General features: G+C 44.2%; 1 protein-coding gene across 2 annotated transcripts in view; it reads left to right on the forward strand.

Annotated features, from left to right (window-relative positions):
* The window catches only part of slc35f4 (solute carrier family 35 member F4), a 44,557-nt gene extending 24,569 nt beyond the window's left edge, over positions 1 to 19,988 (forward strand). For both annotated transcript variants that reach the window (XM_035410662.1, XM_035410670.1), the window contains exons 2-7: positions 11,851 to 12,151; positions 12,554 to 12,773; positions 13,065 to 13,190; positions 13,818 to 14,010; positions 14,235 to 14,324; positions 17,058 to 19,988. In XM_035410662.1, the coding sequence (XP_035266553.1) occupies positions 11,851 to 12,151; positions 12,554 to 12,773; positions 13,065 to 13,190; positions 13,818 to 14,010; positions 14,235 to 14,324; positions 17,058 to 17,299 (1,172 nt within the window). In that variant the 3' untranslated portion in view covers positions 17,300 to 19,988. The remainder of the gene's footprint in view (positions 1 to 11,850; positions 12,152 to 12,553; positions 12,774 to 13,064; positions 13,191 to 13,817; positions 14,011 to 14,234; positions 14,325 to 17,057) is intronic.
* The last annotated feature ends 222 nt before the right edge of the window (positions 19,989 to 20,210 follow it).

The following is a 20,210-nucleotide window of genomic DNA, read 5'->3' on the forward strand; positions in this document are numbered from 1 at the left end:
CCGCTCTAATTTAGTTATTGTCGGTGATGGGAAATTTGATGCACCTCTTCAATCGTAGCTCAATTCAGCATTGCAGAAAATGAACACACACTGTCGGCCATGAGATCCCATCTACGTTTCTTCACCTGCAGCACTGACGGGTCCACATTAGAGAGGAATACTGCTGAGTGTCACCTTGAAATGCTGTTAGATTCCTGGCATTATCTGTCGCTGTACCGGTATTATGGTTAGTGTACAGTTTTAGTAATTACTAAATCATACATTCAGAACGTGTTGTATGTTGAATCCTATTGGACTGTGGCAGTGTAAATTAAATCCTTAAACAAATAATTTTTATAATAATAGTAATGCAAATAATGCAAGCTGTGAACCTGTAGGTAGTACCACCTGCAGTATTTAAGTAATTCCATTGTTGCATGTTGGTGTTTGCATAAAAAAAAAATTGTGGGCCCTGTTTTAAGGATGCAAATGTAGTTGGCACGCACAAGCAGTTGAACAGATCGAGAAACAGAGGACACTATTTTGACAATACAGAGCCTGTCCCTGGCACAAATGTAGCTGTCCTAAGCACAGATTTGGAATGGTGCATGACCAGAAAATTGTTCTTTTTTATGCTGGTCTTATGCTGCAAAAGCGAATCCTGCAGTAGCAATGCCAGCAGCCTTAACAGGGGACGACTATTTGAGGAAATAAAGATTTAGACTACGTACTGCCACCAACAGATACTAGTGCTATAAAAATCTATTTGAATCCATGACATCAGAATGACTAGTTGTCATATATTTGTTCTATAAATTTAATGCAATATTACCAAAATAAATGGCATATTGCTACACATAACATTCAAAATAGAGCACACAGATAACATTAATAATGATCAATTAGCATCTGCTATGTCATAAATAATTCACATCCTTTACACTCAGTCATTCAGACACATCAACAAAGTCCTGCAGGCTAGTCTATAATTGTGAATAAATTTGCAGAAACACTTAAATGTCTGTGTAATGTTGTCTATGGGGCAAATGGGGAAAGTTATTCTTTAGAGTAGAGGGTGATAGCAGGGGTTTGGTGTGCAGTGCATCAACAAGGGGAAGAAAGGTAAAATACCCATAAGAAACCAAAACCGCCACTATGTCTCTTATTACGTATTACACTGTAAAATATTCGGTGTTAAATCAACTCTTAGAGAGTGCATATGGTCCCTATTGGACTCATATGTACTCTGTTAAAGTTGAATTAACACTGGACATTTTACTGTGTACATTGCCTTCTTTCTTGTCATCATGTATTTACCCAATTTCAAGTATTGCTTTTTGTTAGTGGTTTATAAATCCATTAGTTCATTTTACTAGTATTGCTTGTGCTGAAGTTATATGCCTTCAAGGGACTCATTTTCCCTGCTTTACATGTTTTAGTACCTGAACCTTTGTCTCCGGGCATCTTCACTATGAACATTTCGTGAAATTTGGATTTTATGTCAGGGAGATTCTAAAAAGACTTTGTTATATTCCGAAGAGAAGCTTCACTCTTTGAACATGGCTTTGATGAGGGATCGCCACACTACATTTGGGAGTAGAGTCAAAGTATGAAAGATCTAAGAGATTTCCAGACCTTGATGGCTGGTCTCTGACAGTAGTGTAATGATAAATCCCTCTTGGAATCTGAGATCAGGGGTGCTTCTGACCACTGTTATAGCTGGCAGTGTTTATGCCTGGAATATTCATTTATTGATGAGTTTCTGGCGCCTGTATTGTTGTGCCAACTTTCATCACAAATTCCCAAAGCATTCTCTTATGCCCGTAGATTTATTTGAATGAATGTAGCTACTGTTCTTTCTCCATGTCTAAATTCATGCCAGTTGAGTATGAGAAATGAATTTGCTTGCTCTGCATGAGCACAATGTGAAACACAGATGACAGAGACGTCCTCTTACATGTAGCCGGTACTTTGAAATGATTCCATTGATTTTACTGAATTGAACACCATTTCCTTAAAGCTAGGTAAATTGGTTTTCTTGAGAACAAAAAGAACAGTGTGAGACAATTAAAATACAATTTGGGGATAGTTACCAATGGATTCTTCAGATGATCACCACATTTATTGAAGCAAAATAAATGAAAACAGATACTTTTCTTGCACAGCCAAATAAGTCATGCCTATTCAGCCAAAGTGATGTATCTCCAGAAGTATTTCCATGTTATGTTTGATGATAGTGTACAGTGATCTACCATCCCAGAGGAAAAATCTTTTGCTCAGGATAGTCTTTTCTTTAACTCTTAAGAAAGTAATTGTTGCTCCTAAATTTCCCTTAGGAGAAAAGATGAGATAATGAGAGGATGAATTTGAGACTTCAGTAAGACGAATGGATATTGAATTGAGATGCGGTTGTTTCTCATGAGGTCACTATGAGAAAACTGAGACATTGAGAAGAATCATGAGATCCTAGGAGTCATAGCTAAGTTTTCTTTGAGCTCTTTTTCTGATCTCATGGTCCCATGTTCAGGAGACTTAAATTAGACTTATTTAAGATCATTTAGAGATCTCTTGTTTTGATCAGAGTAAGACATAAATGAGATTATATGTGGTTGTTTGAGAATTTGAGAAGTAGGAGAAAAAGCCTTTGGTCTCACCTTAGTATTACAAATAGCTAATTTGTGTCTAGGAGAAATGAAAGAAACAACTATGAGATCTCTTGGATTTTGCTTTCCGATGGGACAGGCTAAAAATGACATCTATCAGTGCTCTAAAGACTTCTTGGGTATTTTATATATTGGTAGGAATATTGGTAACCTCTTCCCTGGTGAATATAATTATTATTATAATAATGCAAAGTTACTTCACTATTTAAGGCAATTAAGCTCTTCTCAAACTTTCATTTTTCTGCTACAGTATTGATTGGCTTATGTTTACTTTTTGCATTTTGCTTCTCAAAGAACTTTTTTCTTCAAACATATTTCTCTTTGAATGGTATAGTGCCATTTTTTGTTTGTTTACCCATAAATGAATGTACTGTACTTTAAATGAAGAGGATTTTGTGGGTGCGTTCTATTATATGTCACATTTACATATTAATAATGTTTAATCATCAAACTGTTGAAGAACTTTAATTTTCTGTAGCAAGTTTTCAGCTAAAAAAGTTTACAGCAGTGAAATATTTCTCAGGATTGAAATACAATTTCTTTCGTTGTATAAAATCCAGGTTTGTCAGGGTAAGGTTATATTATACCTCTTTTTTAAAATGGCCTTGTCATCACAAACCTATGCATATACATTGCATACCATGTCCTTGAGCTGGAGTAGTTTTTCCATAGTTGTGGCACATCCTGCCAGTTTCAGATACGCAGCCTTGTTCTGGGTTCTGAGAAGGCTATCTAGCGTAACTACTGCACCAGATGCAGTTATGAGGTAGTTACTGGTCTGGGAGTTCACTGCTACCGCACCTTGTTACTTTGGGAACGCTGCGGTCCGAAGATCCTGGTACATCTCTGTCACAGCTTCCCCTCTCATCTAGATCTGAAGACCGCGCTGTCAGGTTGACCGGGATTGGAATGCGGATCCACTGGATCTGGTTGATCTGGACCCCTGGGTATGATCTCATTATTTCACTAAGACTGGGCCACTTCCTGTTGCTCTGGACATTGCTTGTAGCATCACCAGCGTGGGTGGGATTATTGTTAGGAAAGCTTTCCATGTATTTGCACCTGAGACCTGAAACATAAAAAATGGAAAACGAAATAATCCGCCACCATTTTTTTTTTTTTACAAAAAATTTAGCTGGGCTGTTTTTTAAACAGCCACAGTTAACTGCTACTAAACAACATAAAAATAAAACAATAAAACAGTTTCTTTCTCAGTCCTCCAGACACAACTCAAACGATTCAAATTACTTTAGGAATTACACACAGTCAGAGATGTAGCCAAGGGGGTGGTTTGGGTGTGAACCCTCCTACAATGCCAGAGATACGTATAAAACAGATTCTTGAAGCTGACTGCATCACATTTTATGTGCACTGAAGGGTATTTTGGATACCTACAAAAGTATTTTTACAACCGTCTGGCTTTGCTGTGGCTGTTACAGGAGCATTCATAGGTTTTTGGCGTAAAGTGAGAAAACACACTTTAAGTGGCTTTAAAGTAGCTTGTACAGTGATGATTTTCCAGAGGCTGTAATATTTTGTAATGCGAACACATAGTTTATAGTATTTATTTGCCATTATAAACATAAAATCTGTATAAATATCGCATCTGTGCTTGTGCTTCTTTCTGTGAGCGCAGGGGTCTCAGGATGTAGCATAGGAAAAAGGCCAGAGTGAAAATAAGATGAAGCTTAATTTTTTAAAGGTCCAGGCAACTGGAGTCAAATTGTGGTTATATTCTCCTGAAATGACAATTGATCGTCTTCTTACTATTTCTATCAAGTTTTTAACCCAGTTATAACCATTAAATTGTAATAAACACTATTAGATTATTTTGACCTATTCAGCAGAAAAGGACAGGGTGGACATGTATCCCGCCCTCGTTATTATTCATATTTGTAGGCCACGTCAAACTATTCCTCATTGATAGCTAGGTTAGAGCAGTAACCTTATACTACCAGACCAAAAATGAACGAAAGAAACATAAACTAGTCTTCACCATTGTATGGTTAAACCAGAAGATCATTCAATGTGTAATAATATTGTAACACTCAGCTACTATACACTAACATTAGGCCTACTTACTGTACCAATCCACCAAGTTCTGCGACAAGTTTCAAAAATGGGCATTGCAAATACGTCAGTAACAGTACAGGTATACTATAATATTGCAGTGCCCATAGGCTCTGGAAAAAAACCAATTTATTGTAGGTCTCTTCATTTTTGTGAAAAGAACAAAGCATATTGCTTTCTCTGCATACAGAGAAGGGGCAATGCTTAGGCATTTTCTACTTAGCTTGCCTTACACACTAAAGTGGCAACACCATCATTTACATATTACATGTAGAAAAGACTTCACTGAATGTAAGGTTTTTGTTACGTAACTAACACGGAGTTAACCCTGCCCACTGAAAACCTGGCGTTTGGCCTATGGGGAAAGCAAGCCAATTTAGGCACAGGCTTTTAAATGATTCCAAGAATTATTTAAAAATATTTCTTGGCTGTTAGTGAATGTAAAACAGCATTGAAGCAACACATCAGCAAATAATTCACAGATTTCAGTTTCCTGGACCTTTCAGAATAATTGGGTAATATCTGCACAGATAATTAACCTCTGGGGACATAACCTTGGTGTACAAGCTGTGTTGGATTAACTTGAAGTGTATTTTCTTGCTTTAGGAGACAAACCTCCCCATACCAGCCCTTGTAAACCAGGTTGATCTTCAGATGCACTTGTACATATCTTAAATATCCTTCACTGAACACAGAACTTGTCCTAAAACTAAAACTATAATAATATCAATACTCAGGACATGAACTATCCCTTGAATGGTGCTTTGTTTTTCTGTCAAGCGGCACAATAATACTTTTATGCAATGGCTGTATTCTGTGTAAGCCCCCAAGCTCAGGCTTTTATTGTGGTACCCACTCTCTGAACTTTTATTGAACGGCAATTACCCGAGGGAGGGAAATATGCATCATCCAGTCCTCTCCATTTCTCATCTTGTGCCCTCACAAAGACATGCTGTCTCAGCGACAATTACTTACTAATGACACTTCGATATGGAACTAAGACCTATAATGTGGAATCTGCTTTGTTATTAAATAATTCATTCCCGACTACTCTTTGATTTATAAACAGCATAAGTCCACTCTATAAATTGCAGTAGAGACTGCTCAGGGGGGATTTTTTAATATTAATAGTCTGGCTTTAACTTGGTCTGAAACCTCGCTGGCATTTTGAGGTCTTCAAATCTAAAGAAAGCTGATTCGGCCATGCGGTAAGATTACCTTTGCTTGAGACGAGGGTGAATTGACTCTTCAGCAATAGTAATTGCTGAACTCATCACAAAGGAACATAAAGTAGTTGTCTGTGTATGGTTCTTCACATTTTCTTGTGAGTCGTGTTTCATTACGCAGATGTGCTTCCGGTATTTCATCACCGTGTGCTATCAGTATTGTCCATCCATTCATCCATCCATCCATTATCTATACTTGCTTATCCTGGGCAGGGTCGCGGGGGGTGCTGGAGCCTATCCCAGCATGCATTGGGCGAGAGGCTGGAATACACCCTGGACTGGCCGCCAATCTATCGCCGGGCATTATCAGTATTTACAAACTAAAATAGATTGTAATAATAGCAAACTACAATATTGTGAGTCAGCAAATTAGACAGCCACCATTAAAGCAAATTTGACCAAATAATTCACTAGATTAGTCATTTGGTCTTTAGTTTATAGATAAAAAACATAAAATGTTCTTTAACTGTTTGTATCCATTATAACGACAGTGAAAAACTTCTTAAATTTTTACCATCCCTTGGGAAACATATTTTAGGCAATATCTGAAAGCAAATTTATCTGTCCCTTTTCATATTGGTTTTGTGCAGTCCATCGGCGTATTTACTGTATGTTTGGTTGAATTTATTGTACATGGAATCGATTAGAGACAGACAGTATGCTACGTGTGGTGTTAGCGCCAGGCTCACATTGGATCCCTGCTGCCTACGGCCCCCTGTCTGAATAGCTAAACCCCTGTATAAAGCATGTCAGGTCCCCTCCGCATCAGGCACTTATTTCCCCCGAGGAACAGCACCAACAGTTGTTAGACTACTTGCATCTGGAAGCAGCACTTTGTGATTTATGATTTCATTTCAGTTTCATGTGCGTACTGTGCTTGAGTGTGCCTCCATGTGCAAGTGTGGCATGAAAGTAGCACTTATTGTAATGGTTCATATAAACCATGCCTGCAAGCGTAGGTTGAGGCAATAATGCAGCAGCACCGTGTTCAGTAAGAGCTTATTCTTGAGAGTCCTGGCACAATGGATTTCTAGGAAGAAAATGGATGTGGAAGGAATCTGTGAACTTCAAAGCTGTTGTTCGGCCCGTAACGAGGAAAAAAACCCTCCTATGAGAGTTGATTGGCTTCGTGCGGGCTTATTTTTGCGGCCCTTGGTCTTCTGTGGGTTTCTCAAAGTGTGACCAGTGAACCACAGGAGAGACAAGGAGAGCGTGTCAGATCAGTGCTACTCTGAGACCAGCTGCTCAAGCTCTGGCTACTTAAAGGAGGGTTCTCAGGTCTGAGAATGGAAGATGTTGTTGACATGTGTAAAAATCTGACAGTACAGCTTTATGTTTATCATAAAATGCAGAAAATGCTCTGACATTTCATTGCCTTTTGATTCGCCCAATAATAAACTTTTGTCTCTGGTCACATGGTACACGGGTCGTGTTCTTATGTGAGTGTGGACTGTGTATTTTTATTGTACACAGAGAAGTACTGTAAGATATATGCCTTCAAAGGGCCTTTCAGGAGATTTGCTTTGATGAGAGCAGTAAAATACTGAAGCTGATTTACTTCATTCTGTCGTGCATCATATTGGGCATTAAATAAACAGTGAATAGATGGTCACGGGAAAAGCAGTCAGTGTTATGGAAGATCTTACAGAATCAGCCCCTCTTCCTGTTTATATTCTGGATTCTGGGAGATTTTTGAGGTCATTAACTCCACTATGAATTGAATTGCATAATGGTAAGACGCATCAGGACACTGCTTGCAACCAAATGAAGCTGTGCTTGTGTTCTGTGACGCAAATTCTCTGAGGGCAAAAATACGCCCAGGTATTACTGATTAGGTTACAAGACAAGGGCAAATGCATCATTGAACTGTATATGTGAACGCACTGGACAGACTGCGGCTCTGCGTTCTCCTCAGCACTGTGTTCTCATCGTCGGAGCTGGAAAATCCAGGTTCAGGGAGGAAAACTCCTGCCCGGCATTTTGTTCCAATCACCTGATTATACTAATTAGCACGATTTTCCAGCCAGGAGTTAGAACTGATTAGTGAAATCAGTTGGCTGTGTTGTGCCAGAAGAAACATGGCAGGACTTTCGCTTTATAACCCTAGACCTTCCACCTCTTCTTCTCATTCTCCTTTAAAGCCCAGCTAGCTGGTGTTTTCTGAAGTCGGATAGAACCTTAATGGCCTATAGTCAACATTTTATGCGCATAACGGTATAAAACATGCATAAGCAGAAAAGCAGCCTTTGTTGAAGTGCCTGCTCTCCTGATATATTTGTTGTGACATTTCCATTGTTGTAAAAACTAGACTGTTTGCCTTAACTAATGTCTTTAGCTAGGGGCTGGTCTGCAGAACGTTACAACTGATCAAATGAATCTTGGTTGCCTTGCTTCACACCAGTACGGTATCTCTCTGTAATGTGCTAACATACATCATCTTACCTTTTCATCTCTTCCCTTAAAATAAAACAGGGATTGGTAGCAAGACCAGCATGGATATTAAAGTGCATGTTAAACGCTTTCACTCCCTCTTGGGCTGCTTGCACCAGCATCAGCCCTACGCTTTGGTTAAGGTGGTGGTGTGGGTGACACTTAGGAGAATGCTGGGCAGCTAAACTTCTTTTCCATTTTGACAGCCTCACTGTCACCAACTGTGTTTCTATACTTTTCTCCCTATACTGTTAATAAGGCTTCAGTCTCTATGGAGAAATACCCCATGGCACTACTCTACTAGACTAGCTTTTACACTTTAGTTGATGTCCATTGTTTGTACCCATGCTATATCCCGCTTCCTTCTTTTGGTGGTTTACTGGAGGATTAAAAATGTGAAGCCGCCAACTACAGTACATACAGCATATACAACTACTGCATGTACTGTATATATGGGTCCCTCATTCCCAGGCAGTGCTTAATACAGAATTCATTTGTCAATTCGCCTCCTCAGGAGAGTGCTAGCGTTCAAGCCCCTCTTATCAGTTTAGGTTTCACATCAGTTCTGAGGTTCATGTACAGAGTGCAGGCGGAGGGACAATTGCAATCGATAGCTGTGGTTGTGTGTGAAAGTGCCCTTAAATGTCTCCATCGTTCAGTGCCGGCAGTCTGTTTCCCTCCTATTTCTGGACCTGAGCATGTTTGCATGTACACTGTAAAAAAAACATGTTCCCAGTGAACATTTTTGTGGTGAAAAGTCAGTGAAACGCCGTCTAGGCCTTCAGGAGAAAATCTAGCTACGTATGGTTGAAAAGTGAAAGTTTTGTAGCTGGCTAGGATGTAGCTAGGCTATATCTGAGTACAACCTGAGCTATTTTTGGGTTATCCTAGTCTGTTTATGTCAAAATGTCTCTCAACATAGATTTCCACCCCTCTAAATATTCTGGCTTCTCTATATTCTGGCTTTTTGCTCACTGAGTATGCAGAGTCAAAGATGTAACACAATGCTTTCAGCATAGTACTCTATACTTGTCAGCAACCCTTTCTAAGGATCCATTCCACCCCCCACCCTTTCCCTTTGTGTGATGTACTTGCTTAGCTGGTGACCTTACCCTGGGTGATTGAATATTGGACAGCCTTATTCAGATTACTCTAGCTCACTCCTCAAGGGCATAAACAGTGCTCCTCCTGGTTACAAGACTCTCCCAATCCTGTGGTATACCGAGCCAGCCAGCCTGTAGAATTTGAATGGACAAACCCACCCAGTTTTCTGTGTGTGTGTTTGTGCAAGTGCACACACACGTGTATATACAGTATATGGGTCTTTTATTCAGGTGCGTTTATTCAAAGCAGCATACAGTACATGAATGCATACACTTTTCAGCATATGTAGTCCCCTAAGTTCAAACCTGCAACCAAATGAGCCGTAGAACTATGTGTGTGTGTGTGTGTGTGGACAGTATGTCTCATGCCAGCTCGCTGGACAAGTGCACTTCCTGTTCCTGAAATCAGAACACATGTTGTGATGATATAGCTGTCCTTCACCAAAGACTGAATAATGTTTAGCGTAACACGGGGAAGTGAACCATGACGAACGCTTCCTGCAGCCCAAAGGCTCTGCATCAGATGTGATGTGCAGCGAGCGGAGGCGGGAGGGAGGAGGGCAGGGAGACTGGCGGTACGGGCAGACGGACAGGCTGAGAGGCGGCTCTGATTCGCTGAGCCCGTAAAGACCGCGGGGAGCTGGTGGGACCGAGCGCGCCGCTCGCATGGGCCCCAAAGCGCTGATCCAGCGGGCAGCCCAGGCCAGCGCCTGCCATTCTTTATTCCTGCCCTGGTGTAAATTGATCGTGCAGGAAGCATAGCGAAATTGATCCCGGGCTCTCCGGAAACTGCCCCCTCCCCCTTCCCTCCCCCTCAATCAGCCCCCCCCCTCCCCTCCCCTCCCCTCCCCCACCCCGGCATTAGATGTTGTCTGGAGGAGGGGGACCACTGAATGCTTAACTGGCCGCCCTGCTGCCTGGCCCGTATATGAATGCTGCTTAGTGCGCGAAAAAGCAAGATGCTAAAAAAAAAACACTGAGGAAATTTGTCTCCGTGTTCCATTTTGGTTTTGACCCGGGCGTGCTGTACGGGGACCCGCGGTTCAGCTTCAGGCCTCCCTGGACCCCAGTATCCCCTCAACACCCTGAGTCAGCTGGACTGCTGCCTCACAGAAAACACGCAGTGTGCAGAGGAGCCAAACAAAGAGCTCGGCGAGCTGCAGCCGTTTCCTCTCTGGGCATAGCGTGTCTGCGGCGTGGAGCGGGACCGGGCAGTTTGTTTGCTAACCTTTCGCCATTGTTGGATTTTCTCTCCGCTTTAAAGCTTCCAGACGTCTGCCTCAAGGCCCTACTCCTCAAACCCCTATCTCCGTGTGATTTTCACCTAAAACATGCATTCAGAAACAGGCTGCTCCCAAACCCAGCCTGCTAATTTAAACCTGTGGGATTAAAATAGCATCCTTTCATGCTTATGCTGATGTGCTTATGCCAAATCGGATATCCAGCGCTAGCGTAGGGTAGAAGTGGGATGTGCCTGAGTGGCAGTTCAGGTCCGTGAAGGTCAGATTGAACCTGAAGTGGAGGAGCTTTGATGTGCTGAGTGCTTTAGCTGCACCTGATCTACAGCGGCAGTGCAGCGGATGGGACAGTGGCCCAGTGATGAAATGAGGGTAGCTCCAGTGTGTGGGGGAGGGGACGGTCACCCACCGTTTTTGCTGCGTCAGTAATAAAGTAGATCTGTCCAATTTTTCACACCTGAATAGCAGCACTGGTGCAGTCTTGGCTGAGCTATCCCATCACTCCCTGTTCCGGTACATGGCGTATATATGCTGCCGTCAGCAGCGAAAAAATGACAGAATCCGCAAGGCCCAGCTGCGGAGCAGACGGCCTGAATGACAAGGAGGTCGTGTCCAGCGAGATGTCCCGGGTTCGGGCTGACGTTTCCCTTTTGAAGCACGGCCCCCCTGAGACGGGGGGCCGAGGCCTAAGTATTGGGTTTCTGTGCTCATGTGGGTCTGTGTGCAGTGTCACTTTGTCAGCACCTGTACTGACCCCCGTGGGGCTATTTATGGCAGTCTGAAGCACCATGCTAAGCCAACACATTTTTAACAAAGCTGTGCATTTGTGCCTCAGCAGGTAATTCAAACCGCGAGAGGTATTCACCAAGGACAATAGATCAATATGTTACTCTCTTGAAAATACTTTCTGGCTTCCTCCAGAAAAGCTCTCAGAATACTTGCTGGAAAACAGTTCCATTAACACCACCTCGTGCACATCTGCATATGGATAATGGTGCACGTTCTAAAGCTAATATGGCGCAGACACTTTCAAAATGTAACGGAAGCTCTGTCTCTAACATCATCATGTCCAGATATTTTCTTTCATTAGGTAAAATGAGTGGGACTATGTTACAACGTGTTTGTATGTCACCCCCTGCAGGAGAGGAGGGCTCAGACTCCCACGCGGAGACGCCGGCCAGCGAGGCCAGCAGAGAGCGCTCGCAGTGCCAGTCGTGCGCCGGCGCGGTGCTCAAGGTCCTGGGCGGCCTGCTGGTGGTCCTGTTCGTCTCGTCCTCCTGGGTGGGCACCACGCAGGTGGTCCAGCTCACCTTCCAGTCCTTCTCCTGCCCCTTCTTCATCACCTGGTTCAGCACCAACTGGAACATCCTCTTCTTCCCCCTCTACTACTCGGGCCACCTGGTCACCACGCGGGAGAAGCAGACGCCCATCCAGAAAATCAGGTTTGGCTCAGTCCTCACCCCTACTCCCCCTCCCCCCCCCCCCCCCCTTCTTTTCCCCGCTGGCTGGGTTGGGATTTAGCCAGAATGCACATCCCAAAATTGCAACTGAAGGAGCCGCGTTGTTTAAATATGCATGCCCCTCCTGCATAGCGCTTAGTGCCTTCCATCTGAGGCAGCACATTTTGTTTGTGCCAGGAAAACCGCAATATAAATAACATGGTCGCGTATCTCCCGTAACGACGGGCTCAGCTCAGGCGGACGGATGGGGATATTGAGCATGATGAAGAGGAGCGGTCAGCGCGTAATGCGCAACTGTAAACCCCCTGACGCTGGAGCGGGGGGCCCCGGCCGCGTTAACTCAGATGGATACGCTCTCCGTGTCCCCTGCCCTTCCCTCTCCAGGGAGTGCAGCCGGATATTCGGGGAGGACGGGCTGACCCTCAAGCTGCTCCTGAAGCGGACGGCCCCCTTCTCCATCCTGTGGACCCTCACCAACTACCTGTACCTGCTGGCCCTGCGCAAGCTCACCGCGACCGACGTCTCGGCCCTCTACTGCTGCCACAAGGCCTTCGTCTTCCTGCTGTCCTGGATCGTGCTGAAGGACCGCTTCATGGGCGTGCGGGTCAGTGGGCTCCGTTAAAACAGGGGAATCCATGTTCTTTTGGGCTAACAAGGGGTCAGTCACAGCCAGTCACAGAGGAGGTTGATCCACATTAAGATTAGCCTATGAGGGTTAGTGTGGTGTTGGATAAGTTAAGGCACAGGTAGGTGGCGCATTTCCTGTTAGCTCTAGCCGTTTATTGATATCAAGATAATCCCACGTGGGTTAGCATGATGTTGGATAAGTTAAGGCACAGGGAGGTGACACATTTCCTGTTAGCTCTACCCACAGTCCTCTTTGACTCCTCTGCAGATCGTGGCTGCGATCATGGCCATCACGGGCATCGTCATGATGGCCTATGCTGACGGGTTCCATGGCGACTCCATCATAGGCGTGGCCTTGGCCGTGGGCTCCGCCTCCACGTCAGCCCTCTATAAGGTGAGTCTGCTTACTTTCCATCTGCTCATCCAAATGCACAATTCGCTGATATCGTTATTCACTAATGATAATAATTCACTAACAAATTTCATTTAGCTTCTCAAAGCGGTGCAGTTAAATGGTGTTTTTTGTTTATGTACAAAAATATAAACAAAACAAAATGCGAAACTATTTTCAGAGCTTTCACGCTCCTTGAACTTCCTTGAAAGTATTCAAACATAGAAAGGTAAAATAAAGGACTTGAAAGTACTTCAAAGTGTTACAATTTTGGCACAGCCTCTTTATTATTATTTTTTTAAAATATTCATGCCCATGTTTTATATTAATTAATTCTGCTTAGAAACTTGGACCAAAATCCACTTTCTACTCAAAATGAGTTTGGATCGGGGATTTAAGAGTTGATCCTGGGATAGCATTCATTTTTGTGGATATTTAGGGCATTTTTAAAAATAACTTCACAATACAATACAGTTTTTATGGATATTTTAAATGGAATGACACCCTGAAAGGACTTCACAAGTCCTTGAACTGAAGGTATAGGTAAGTCTATGAGCCTTGTGTTTGGTAGGTCCTGTGACTGGGATATTTCATGCGTGTTTGTGTCCATCTGCTGTTATCTGTGCTCAGGTGCTCTTTAAGATGTTCCTTGGCAGTGCCAACCTGGGTGAGGCAGCGCACTTCTTCTCCACTCTGGGCTTCTTCAACCTGATCTTCATCTCCTGCGTGCCCCTCATCCTCTACTTCACTAAGGTGGAGCACTGGGGCTCGCTGTCCACTCTGCCGTGGGGCTACCTGTGTGGGGTGGCTGGGCTCTGGCTGGGTGAGTGGATGCACATACACACACACACACACACTCTGTCTCTCTCGCTCTCTCTCACTCACACACGCACACACACACACACACACACACTCTCTCTCTCTCTCTCTCACTCACACACACATACACACACACAGCCTCCTATCCTCACTGTTAGTGCCATTCAGCATAGATTGGTGTTGTAGTATTGGTGTACCATTATAACTTTCTTCCTCTTCCTTCCACAGCATTCAACATCCTGGTCAACGTGGGACTGGTACTGACTTACCCCATCCTCATCTCAATCGGCACACTGCTCAGCGTGCCAGGCAACGCAGGTACGTCCATCGGCTTCTGTGTATAGGTACAGAGAGTAAGGTCTGCGATTGTGCCGTGTGTGTGTGTGTGTGTGTGTTTGTGCCCTTAAGGCATATTTACAGTACATACAGTGTGTAGCCTATTATTGGCAACAAGTCAGTAGCCTCAGAAAATCCACCAGGTTTGCTGTTTTCAGTTGGTCATACTTGGGCATAGTGTGGCATCGACTCCCCTGTTTGTAGAGGTGCAGAATCTTGGATGGCAGTTGGTGAAATCTGAGCCAGTGAGCCAATCAGAGAGCAGAAGGGTGAAACTTGATTACCATAAACATGGCAGAGAGACACAAACAGCACCTTTGCAATTCAGTATCCAAAAATGAATGGGGAATTGTTAAGTACTCTAAAAATCAACGCAGAATTGGAGGGCCTATATATAGACACTCAGAGGGAAAATGTAGCAGATGGTTAGCCTGTTTTAAATGGTATCATTACTTTATTCATTAAACAAAGAAAGCTGCTTCCCTGCCTCTCAGAACGTTTCATTAAAAAGGACTCGTGGTACAGGTGTCAGGTCGGTGTGCCCTAGTGTGACTGGAGGAGTCAGCAGGGGTAACCTGTTGATAATGGGTTAGGTGCGCAGAGAGTTTCCGCTTCATGCGTGAACACACAGACGCTCACAGCAGGCGCAGGCAGCACAGCAAGCGCAGGCGGCATGGCCAGATGTCATGAGCAAAGTGATTACAAAGCAGGTCTGACACCCCTGCAGCACGTACCCATCTTTCTCTCTATCTCTCTATCTCTCTCTCTCTCTCTGTCTCTATCTCTCTCTCTCTCTCTCTCTCTCTCCAATTCAAATGCAGCTTTAATTTTACAAACATTGATAAAAATAATAAATAGCAATAATGAAATATATATTGAAAGTTGAAAATTCTGTATACTAAATACACATATGTAAACGTTATTTACGCATACATACATATATACACATACGTATATGTATATACATATCTCTCGTTCTTTCTCTCTCTCTCTCTCCCTCTCTCTCTCTCTCTCTTTCTCGCGAAACACAATCACCCCTTTGCTGTCCCCTGCACCGCACCTATGGCTTCTAAGGGAAGATCAAATTGCTAAGGTGACGTGAAGTACTATTTTCCCCGTAGGAACATGTTCCGATGCAGCGAGCTATGTCAAGGTCAGTAGGTTACCTGTGATTCTCAGTGTGTCTAGACTGCGGGATGGAAGTGGCCCACTTGTGCTGATTGTCAGGCCTCCAGTGCTGCCGTGATTCTGTGTGCTCTTTCCTCAAATAATTAACACTCGCCCGGCTTAATTCCTGTCTTTTTCCTAAGTCCCCTTTTCCGGCAGTTCGTCGTGTGTTGAATTCTTCACTTCTGGCCGGCATTCTGGGGCTCGTGATTAGACAACGGGCTGCAAAAATACAATCCTGAAAATACAGCTGACCTGGGATCAGTTATTTTGTCAGGACCAGTAGCGCTGGATTTCTTCTCCGAGTGGCGCATTTGTGAATCTCTGCTCAGGCTTGGCTTCTGAACTCACGCTTTGATTGCCGTCAGCTCGTTATTAATGAATGTCGCTAGCGTTTCACATCTGAATCTGCTATTTTCTAATGCTCTTTCACTTGAAAAGGAAATAATGAATGTTTCGAGCTATATGCATTTATGAATGATATTTTTGTACCTGACTTTTACCTGAACTTTTAAATAAGTTATTATGTCAATTATACATATATTTAGGCTGTTTCTGCATTGGAAGGACTGTATAATAAAAATGAGTATCTCAATTACACGCAGTTAAATGACTTTTGGTTTGTAAATATGAACTAATGGTAAATCAGTAGAAACATTTAAAACAGCGAAATACATTCAGCCAAGTCTTTGAGATCTGTTACAAGACAGTGGTGAGTCTTAAACATTCTGTTATAGTTGCCAACCTACTTTATGAGACCACAGTGGGACCATTTATATACTGTGTGTTGCCCAAGGAGAATTGTTACCAGGAAATACAATGGTTGCAGACTGTCGGCAGACAATTCTGAAGAAACTTTGAAACTTTGGTGCAGCAGAGTTGCTGGTTATAAACATATTGTGTTAAGAAGCATCTTGGATTTACACTGGTCTCTGCTCTCAAGCCAGACCCACACTTCTTCTCCCTCTCAGCAACACCGGTGTCTGAACAGTGAACCCTTCACACACTCTCAGATACCAGTGTTGCTATTGGAGGCTGTATGAAGCACATGGAAAGATAATGTCCGCATACTGCCAAATGCTCCCAGTTTAACAAGAACACATGATAAATATGTCCCTGGCACTGTCGTTTTACCTGTGTATATGTAGGCGTAGTAATAACCACACACGTATGTTCAGGTGCACATGTTATTGCCATGTCTATATGTACAGATACACGTCATTACCACGCCTATATATTTTTCGTCACGTGCTTGATCTTAATCTTCTTCTTGGGTGCATTTAGTAGCGTCCGGACAGTATTTCTTTATGTGATTCATCCTTGATCCAGCACCTGCAGAGAGTCTTTGGATGTGCGCACTTTTAAAGCTGGATCTATATGAAGTGCTCACATTTCATCCTGGGTCGGTAGCGACGGTCGTTCCGGTGCAGAAACTCGGCCCCGAGCTCCAGAGGCGTCGGCCCTGCAGGCCGGCTGTCTCTGGCTCAGAGGGATCAGAGGGAACGCTGACGCTCTGCGGCCTTGTCTCCCCCCCCCCCCCTCCCGCAGCGGTGGACGTGCTGAAGCACGAGGTGATCTTCAGCGTGGTGCGCCTGGCCGCCACCTGCATCATCTGCCTGGGCTTCCTGCTGCTGCTGCTGCCCGAGGAGTGGGACTCGGTCACGCTGCGCTTCCTGGCCACGTTCGCCGACAAGAAGGCCGAGGAGCACGGCGAGGAGCTGACCGAGTCCAGCGGCCACACGCGCAGCCGGAGCCGAGCCAACGGCGCCGTGTCCATCCCGCTGGCATGACCCCTGACCCCTGACCCCGCCCCCCAGCCCGACCTCCCACCCGCGACCCCCCTCCCCGTCCCCGACCCGCACGCCTTGCCCATCCCCAGCCTTGGGGGCGGAGGTTAAGCAGGAAGCAGGAAGCAGGAAGCAGGAAGTGGTGCTGGGAAAGTGAAATGCAGAATAAAAGCTGTGAGAAATCTGCAGCCACTTCCTTCAAGGACCTTCAGAGACCTCCGAGTGAGCCGCGAGAACTTGTCCACCTGATTCCACCGAAGGGAAGGCAGCGTTTTATTTGAAATACCTTCTGGCCACACCCGACCCTCCCTTCGCACGACCTCTCCCTCTCCGCACCCCTGACCCCACCCTCTCCCCCCACCCCTCCCTCATCCTGCACTCAAACTGTATTCTGTGAATATAAGCATTGACTGGGCCGGTATGGCTCAATCTTATCTGTATTAATTGAACGCATTCAGAAAAATATATCAATAGGGAACAGAGACTATTTAAAAAAATGTCTTAATAGTATTATATACAGGAATGGTTGTAAAATATTCTATGCTTAATAGACATTTCTTTTTCTTAATAAAAGGACAATTCAGGAATTCCATTAAGGCAATTCTTGCATCATTTTACATTGATCTATGTTGACACATCCCAGCTGGTCTTTATTGTTTCCCTGCCCAGTGTCTTCCTTCCACAGTAATGACAAACCGCTAATCATAGGACTCATTAAGCTGCACAGTCGCAACATGAAACTAATGCAAACTTCAGAAAACGCAATGTACATCATTAGGCAGTTGTGACTCCCTACCCTCCACGCTTATACAAAGCCATGCCCTCCTCTTGAAGTGGCCCATTAGCAGTCATTGCGTGTTAGCACCGATGCAGTGTGAGTGGGTCCTCTGGGCACAGTAGCGCAGCGCTGGGCTTGGGTTAGAGCGTGATGGGGTCGGTGAACCAGCTGGTCTCTGCCCCCTCGGTGGATCGGGCGGGCAGCTCCGGGAGACCCTGGCACGGCTGGCGAAGTGTCCCTCTGCGGGGGTTCCCTCAGATCCCCCCCCCCGTCCCGTGTGATCACTGCACGGGCCATACGAGAGGGCTGGAGACAGATGGCCGGCTCGTGTGTGCGTGTGTGTAACGCCTGCCCTGGCCCTGATTGTTATGAAACTGGACACACGGCCTGGCCCTGATTGTTATGAAACTGGACACACGGCCTGGCCTTGACGCACGCGCAGCTCCAGGGGAACAAATGGCTCACTTTACCACGAGAGTGCGATATGAGGCCAGGAGTCACAGAGAGGAAATAAACGATGATGCTTGGATGTGGTCAGGAACAAGCAGCCTCACTTAACTTATTTCAATCATTTATTCTGTCAGGCACTTACAAAGCATAAATCATAACTGGCTGTATTCAAGAAGCGCAGTGCATTTTGGGGAAATGCTAATGAGCACATCTAATCAAATCATTAAAATAATAAGGCATAAGTGGGATTAAAATTGTACATATATATACATAGGACACTCTACTGGTACATGAAGTCTATATTACAGGAGATGTTATTGCCATTGATTTACTATATCCCCAGAAAATGAATGGGATATCTACCAATGAAGCTGTTTACTGGTTTGTTTAATTATCAATAGGAGCTGGAAAGTGCCACAGCCTTGATCATAGCCTCTGAAGACCAGCAAGGCTAGAGGATTTTCAGTGGAAACAGAATGGAAAACTTCCCATAGGGTTCCCTAAGATGCTATCGGGCTTTAGGTGTATCCATTCATGCAGTATAATTTCCCTACAACCTGATCATTTTCAGCCCGCATGACTCCTTCACTCACAACATGACTATTTTGGGCTGCTGAAGCTGCAGTAAGAGGGAGAAAGAAGGTCTCAGTTTTGAGGGAGAAGAAGGATCTAGAGTGAGTAGGAGGACTCAGTTCAGTGATGCTGTACCAGTCATGCCCATGGAAGTGGGTGATGACAGATTGCTTGCATGGGATTTCCTTATACACAATTTGCAATAAATACAAAAATTCAACCCGAAAACCATGTGTTGTTTTTGTAATTCTGAACACACATTCTCATATGTCTACACACAAACACCCATGTGAACACATATGTGAGCAGACATACATTCTGCTATACGTACTGACACTGAAACATATAGATTCACTGACTCTCTCTCACACATGCACATTACACTGTGATTCTCTGACCAAAGGCACACACATTCTACGGTGCGATTTTCCTACCATAAACACACACACACACACACATTCCACCGTGTGATTCTCCTACCGTGGACACACGCACACATGCCACTCTGCGATTCTCCTACCATAGAGACACACACACACACCCCCGGCTTAGTGACAGTCTATCCCAGATGACCAGGGTGGCTGCCGGCTCTAAAGACTGCTGTGCTGAGAGATGTGCTTTTTAATGAGGCATTTGCTGAAATGACAGATTCTGTCAATGTTGCTGCTCCATTAAACCAGAAGAGCAAGAGAACAAGGGAGAATGGGAGCGAGGGATGTTTTTGTTGAAGAGAGGTAAATGGGGGGGCGAATGGCATTAAATTCTCATTACTTCCTCAAGGCAACTGACTCAGCTCCTCTGTGAGGGAGAGATAGCACCACATCCATGGATGCCAGATGTATGCTCTCTAATCCACAGGCAAGTAGGCATTAAAGCATACCTCATCTTTATAGCTCTGTATATGACTCTCATGGTTTGTATATTTCCTGAAAGATTTACATCAACTTTAGTTTATTATTATTATTACTATAATATTATCACTTCTGCAGATGTTAGGTTGCTTGAGAAGAGTATAGGCCCTATGTCTAGTGTTCTCACCACAGACCACAAGCCACAAACCACAGTCTGCTGTACACACTTTATGTAAATGATCATGTTATGACCATAAATCAT

Source organism: Anguilla anguilla, chromosome 1 (genome assembly GCF_013347855.1).
Source record: "Anguilla anguilla isolate fAngAng1 chromosome 1, fAngAng1.pri, whole genome shotgun sequence".
Lineage (NCBI taxonomy): Eukaryota > Metazoa > Chordata > Actinopteri > Anguilliformes > Anguillidae > Anguilla > Anguilla anguilla.